This window comes from Fulmarus glacialis, unplaced genomic scaffold (genome assembly GCF_000690835.1).
Source record: "Fulmarus glacialis isolate BGI_N327 unplaced genomic scaffold, ASM69083v1 scaffold40375, whole genome shotgun sequence".
Taxonomy (NCBI): Eukaryota; Metazoa; Chordata; class Aves; order Procellariiformes; family Procellariidae; genus Fulmarus; species Fulmarus glacialis.
Genome location: NW_009213074.1, coordinates 5553 through 11227, shown reverse-complemented (window position 1 = coordinate 11227; position 5675 = coordinate 5553). Strand labels below are relative to the sequence as shown.

The window sequence follows — 5675 nt, the reverse complement described above, 5'->3', positions numbered from 1 at the left end:
AGGAATACGCCTGTAAGTTTATCCTCCTGGGAATGGGAAGAAAGATACCTTTACAAAGGAGTAATTATTATGATGTGTAGATAAAAATGAGCCCTTGGCTTGAAAAGAACTATCATGAATGCATGTCCTCCCAGCTGGCAAGTTATTCTCTCAGGTGTTAGTACCAGAAATCTGAGTCTTTTTCTTTTAAATGGGAAGAAGTTGAGAGCCAAGTACCTTCTGGTAAACTTCTGGATTCACTGTTGAGTGACATTCAGCAAAAGGTCCCATGGTATCAGAGAGCAGTCCACACCAGTGCTGAGCATACTGGTCTGTGAATTGAAAACATGAGAAGAATTTCTATTGCACTTCATTGTCTAAACTCTTGTCTCAATGTAACTATACTTCCTGCAGGGAAATTGCAGAAGCTTAACTTTACAATACAATTCAGCTCTGCATTTGCTGAAACACAAACAGTCTTTCACTTCCTCTAGGGAGAAATATGAACTCTTCATAGAATGCTCTTAATTCATGGTAGTTGTCATGGAATAAACTAAGACATCCTTAACTGAATTTTGAAAATAAAGGTTTACATTGTGAATTAAAACACACTAGTTCACCTCAGAAAACAGAAGAGTGGCTTGTGAATGCTCAAAAATTACGTGTTTCATTGGCTGAAATGGAGCCTGAGGGCTATGAAGCTCTGAAGTCTGGTTCTCAGTTTAACAGTGGAAAGACCACACTGAGTCCAACCTTCAGTGGGGCTGTGCACAGCTTTTTTCCTATATGACAATCAGTCCTTTCCAGGAATGGATCCTTTATACGCTGTATGGTTCCAGTTTCCCTTAAGTAAGTTGGCAAAAACACTTGCTTTCTTTATCCAAAGGAATATTTTTGAAGATCCAAAATACTATCCTAGTTATTATTTATTAATTGAAGACTTCTAGTGTCAACTGACGAAAATAGCATGTGTGCAAATAGTCCACTGTTATTTTGGCTAAATGCTTGATGGTTGATCAGCTTATTCCTTCTTCCCATCTTAAAAGAGAATAGGTTACTATATGCTGAACTTACCATTTTGTATGCTGACAGTACAGGGGTTCTCAAAGGTATTTTTGGCATCAGGACAATCAGCCCGAGTTTTCCAAGTATTGCCAAAGGCAGCTGAAGTGCCCTCTATTACACCACTGGTGGTTTTGAAATCATCTGTCTGCATGTCATTGAAGTTTCCACAGAGACCTAAAAGGAAACAGACGGGCTGTGAAAGTCTCCTGCAGAATGAAGTGTACTGATGAAGGCAGTTGTTACGATAAGATCACTTACCACAGGTCTGCCCTTTATGTGATGGGTCTAAGTCTATAAAAAGTTGCATGAGAGGCACGAGCTGAACCTGTAGCTGAAGGCCAAATGTTGTTTGCAGAATGATGAAGAAAGATGATGGTCTGAAGATGGTGACATTCGCTAGAGACATAAGAACATAAGCATTATAATTTTATATGAGATGAGCAGTTGAAATAACTGTTCATTATATAGAGGGATTCTACAGCTGTGTTTGATATGATCCTAATTTCTGAAGAACTGGAGGAAAAATGATCCATACAGGATTTCAAATCCAGCACCGAAACAGTCTGTCTTTACCCTAAAATGTATAAAACCCCTCCACTTCCTGTCAGGTGTTTTTGAATAAGGGGAAGAACACACATTTCTGTTGCTATTTAAAAGACCACCTTTGCTTGATGAAAATTATATAGCACGATTTAGCGGTAGACTCCAACCTGAACCTATTCTGTCCTTTCACGGTTTGCTTTCTGTTCAGGTGCAGTAGGATCTGAGAAGAACTGGCATGAGAGAAGCTCTCCCGTGATGAATGTGCACCAAGCAAAGGGACAGAGGAAACACAGGGAACTAAACAACTTGAGATATTGGAGTCCTGCTGCATATCAGAATTTTTCTTTCCTCTCTTATGGTAATGTTTGGATCTCGAAGTATGCAATGATACTATTTGCTTGAATTGAATCTGTATTTAATTAAATAATGCTAAAATTAGACCATAATTTTGCTAAAATTATAGGAGTTGAATAGGCAAACCCTATTACTTTAAAAATGAGAGACTATGCTCTATTAGATTACCTTGGGTTTGCTGCAGTGTAACCAAAGGTAGAATTTGGCTTTAGATTAACCGATGTAATAACATTTTAAAGTAAAAAATGAGAAACATTGCAGAAGTCTTCCAAAGGAACTTACCTGCAGAGAATGGCAGCTGCGTGTAGATCATATTCACAAATACGCTGCCAGAAGGCTGGATCACAATGTTCTGTCCACAAGAAAAGGCAATGATTATCAAGCATATTTAGGAAAGGTAAAACACTTTCCAAATATTTTCTATCTAGTATTGTTCAGGATAAAGGAAAAAAAAGTGGGGTGAGACTGTGATGATGTTCTGATTCCTAGACTGTTTCTTTAATCTCTATTACTGTGGTCCATTGACTGTCAAAACAAACAAGCAAAAGCCCAAAGATAACTAAATGACAGAAAACTACTAGGATCTTGATTTCTAATGTACCTACTTTATTCTCAATTTTTCTTTGACTAATGTTTAAATGAGATAGACCAAGAAAATTGGTGCACATTTCTCGTCTGTGCTGTTGTGTGTCATTTGCAAACTACTTATCTATTAAGCTTTGAAAACATCCCTGCAGAATGTTAGGTGTCTACATTTGCTACTTACAGTTTGCCCTCCACTTAGGCTGATGGCTATACCCTTGAGGCATGTCTCAGTGTCAGTCAGGCCACACTTGTGGATATCTCCCAGAACAGTGAATTCATTGCTGTCACAGAGCTAGAAGAAGAAAACAAAATATATAGTTGAAAGGATTTGTTATATTAAAATATTGTTACGTTAAGAAGGTTCACACTCAAATGGCATTTTTAGTAAAGTGAGTAATTTAAAATATTGTTTATTCCTTTTCTTCCTGCTCATATGTTCTTACATATATGTATGCAGTCACCAAGTAAGCTGGCATTCATGCAGTCTGCACAGTGGAAGCTATCCATTACTTCTGACATTCAAGGGCAAGTTAGACATACTAAGCTGAATATTAAAACTTCCTAATGTTTAGGTAATACTAGTTCCTAATGTTGAGGTAATACTAGTGAAATACGCTAGAGAAGAAGAAGGAAGTGTGCCTTTCTGGCCCATTGATTATGGTGTTTACCTGGGAAAGGAGAGAAATTGTTTCCAGTCTCTTCTGCACTGAAGAGATTATCTAAGAGTTTGGTGATTTGGACATTCTTTTAACAGGTAGGAAATATGCATTTAAATATCCTTTCACAGGAGAAAATTAAGCTAAAATCACTATTCGCTAAGCTACCGAATAAAGGCAAAATTCAGTTTTTCTCTTGGTTCTGATTTTCATTGGATTGTGTTCTGTGAGCTATGTTCAAACTGTGCCTAATGGCCAAGACGTTACAGGGAAACATGCAGAAGACTGTGATTTTGAACATGTCTTATCACTTTCTTGGCATAATGAAGATTAAATTGAGGACAGCTGAGATGCAGAATTATAACCATCTGGAAATTTAATTTTAAAATTGTGGGCTTTTCGACCTTTTTTGCCCAGGTTTAGGGATTTTCTGTACCTCCAGAGCCTCTGAGAATCTAATTTTACGTGTTGGTGCCAAAAGAGGAGTTTAACATCTAAGTCTGATCTATGCTCGTATTGTGGATTGAGCCCAGTAATCACAAGGGGATGCTCCCCTTGTGAATCTCATCAAAAAGTTTCATTGATTTAGTCGAATCTATTTCTAAATTACCTCATTCTAGCTCATTTCTAAGTTTTTATGGTTCTCTTTCTTGGTTACATTCGGTTTGAGCTTTTTGAGAAGAGATTTTATTTAATATGAAGTCTTTATAAAAATTGTTTACATCACTCATCGAATACAAATAAACAACAAATATACCCGGATTCTGAAATCTGAAAATCTGTAGTCATTGTTTTAGATATATTTACTCAGAATTCAGTCCCTGAATACCAATTAGGTATTGTTATAAGTCATCAATTTCTAATTCAGGTTTTAGAATACATGTATGACTTCTTAGCTTTTTGCTTTTAAAGTCTAGTCTTCTATGTTTACTGGGAAAGACTGTTTGGAAGGCTGATCATCTTAATGAAATAACTCCTTTCCCATGAATTCTGTATAATAATAATAATTCCATTATGAATACTGTTAATCAAATATGCCATTGATATATATTAACTGTGACAAAAAGGACAGTACCAATGGATGTAATAAGCACATTGCTCAGAAAGAAGTAGTTATAAAACACCAGACAGGCAATATTTAATTAAAAAATTAATGGGAAGCATGGAGATTGTTTCATGGAGCCTAAAAAGTCAGTGCAATTCTTAAACGATGATCAAAGAACACAAAACTACTATAATATGTTTATTTAGTACAACCCTAACTAAGAAAGCTCCCTGAAATCCACTTAAGGCTCCATGTTGACCCTCTAAGTTTCAGAAAGTTGATTTGATTGCTAATAGTTTTAATTAAACAACATTATATATAATAAAAACATTTTCCTTTAGCATATTGCTTTAGCAAGGGTTGTGACTCATTTTTACCTTGGTTATGACATAGCTACAGTCTCCGAAGAAGGAATAATATTTCTCATCAAATGTTGAAATGTGGGAGCCTCCTTCAATACTGCAAGTCCCAGGGCATGACTGGGTGACACAGGACCATTCGCCTCCAGCACAGGTACTGAAATGAAGAAGGCATTCAGTAACCTTGGGTAATGCAAGTGTAAACTATATACGAGACAATAAGGGCAGTTGATGCCTTAATTTTGCTCTCGAAGCGTTGATCATACTGTCAAAGAAACTTGAAATCTCAGAATAAGTATGTGGCAGGCACATCTATGTTAATGATAATTTTTTATATATTGCTGTTCATTTCCAGTCTTTGGACAGAATTCAGTCCTGGTGAACCTAGCATCCATTCTGCTACATATGAAAGATTGCCCCTCATCTCCGTTATCATGGCTCAAGCTTCAAACATGTTAAGTATGTCTTGGAAAATAACATGCAATGTTTGTGGTTCTTGTATTCATAGATAGATAGGTGCATTTGCATACACTTATGCAATAATACTTCAGTAATTATAGTGATATTGAAAAAATATGTATCATATCTGTGAAACATGCGTCTCAAATGTGATCTCCCACTCTGTCTAATGCAATATGTCTCTAAATGTCACATCCTCCATAGTATTTACATGAGCATCCTAGTATTATGCTGTAGTGCTGCAAAGGACGTAACACAGTAATTCACATTTTTAAACACCTCCAGTATTTGAATTTGATTGTCTCCTTTAATTGATTGATCTTGAAATCGGAGTACTTATATCTAAACTCAAATTTTTGTTTCCAAGTGTGAGGAGAAAACAGAGATGTAAGTATCCTCTAAAAATGTGTAATCAAGGAACTTCAGCTGATAAGTAGTTCCTCATCTTCTTAAGGGGAAATTAGTAATTTTTCCCTGTCTTCAAACTGTTCAGGTAATGCACCTAAAAAAAGAAGTATGAGAAAGGGAGTATGTTACCATGATCTGCATTTAGATGAGAAGGAGGCGCCAGGAGCATAAGTTTCACCTTCATAGGTACAGTGGCATTCTTTACGGGGAATGCAGCCAGCA

The 5675-nt window shown here is 36.5% G+C and overlaps 1 protein-coding gene across 1 annotated transcript in view; it reads right to left on the bottom strand.

The window, feature by feature from the left end:
* LOC104077016 (mucin-5AC-like) overlaps positions 1-5675 on the bottom strand; it is a gene marked incomplete at both ends in the record, with an annotated part of 21535 nt that overhangs the window by 11082 nt on the left and 4778 nt on the right. The window contains 7 exons of the mRNA XM_009578075.1: positions 217-311; positions 1054-1218; positions 1303-1440; positions 2224-2293; positions 2708-2818; positions 4605-4743; positions 5583-5675. The exon at positions 5583-5675 is cut by the window's right edge and continues 12 nt beyond it. Of these exons, the coding sequence (XP_009576370.1) occupies positions 217-311; positions 1054-1218; positions 1303-1440; positions 2224-2293; positions 2708-2818; positions 4605-4743; positions 5583-5675 (811 nt within the window). The remainder of the gene's footprint in view (positions 1-216; positions 312-1053; positions 1219-1302; positions 1441-2223; positions 2294-2707; positions 2819-4604; positions 4744-5582) is intronic.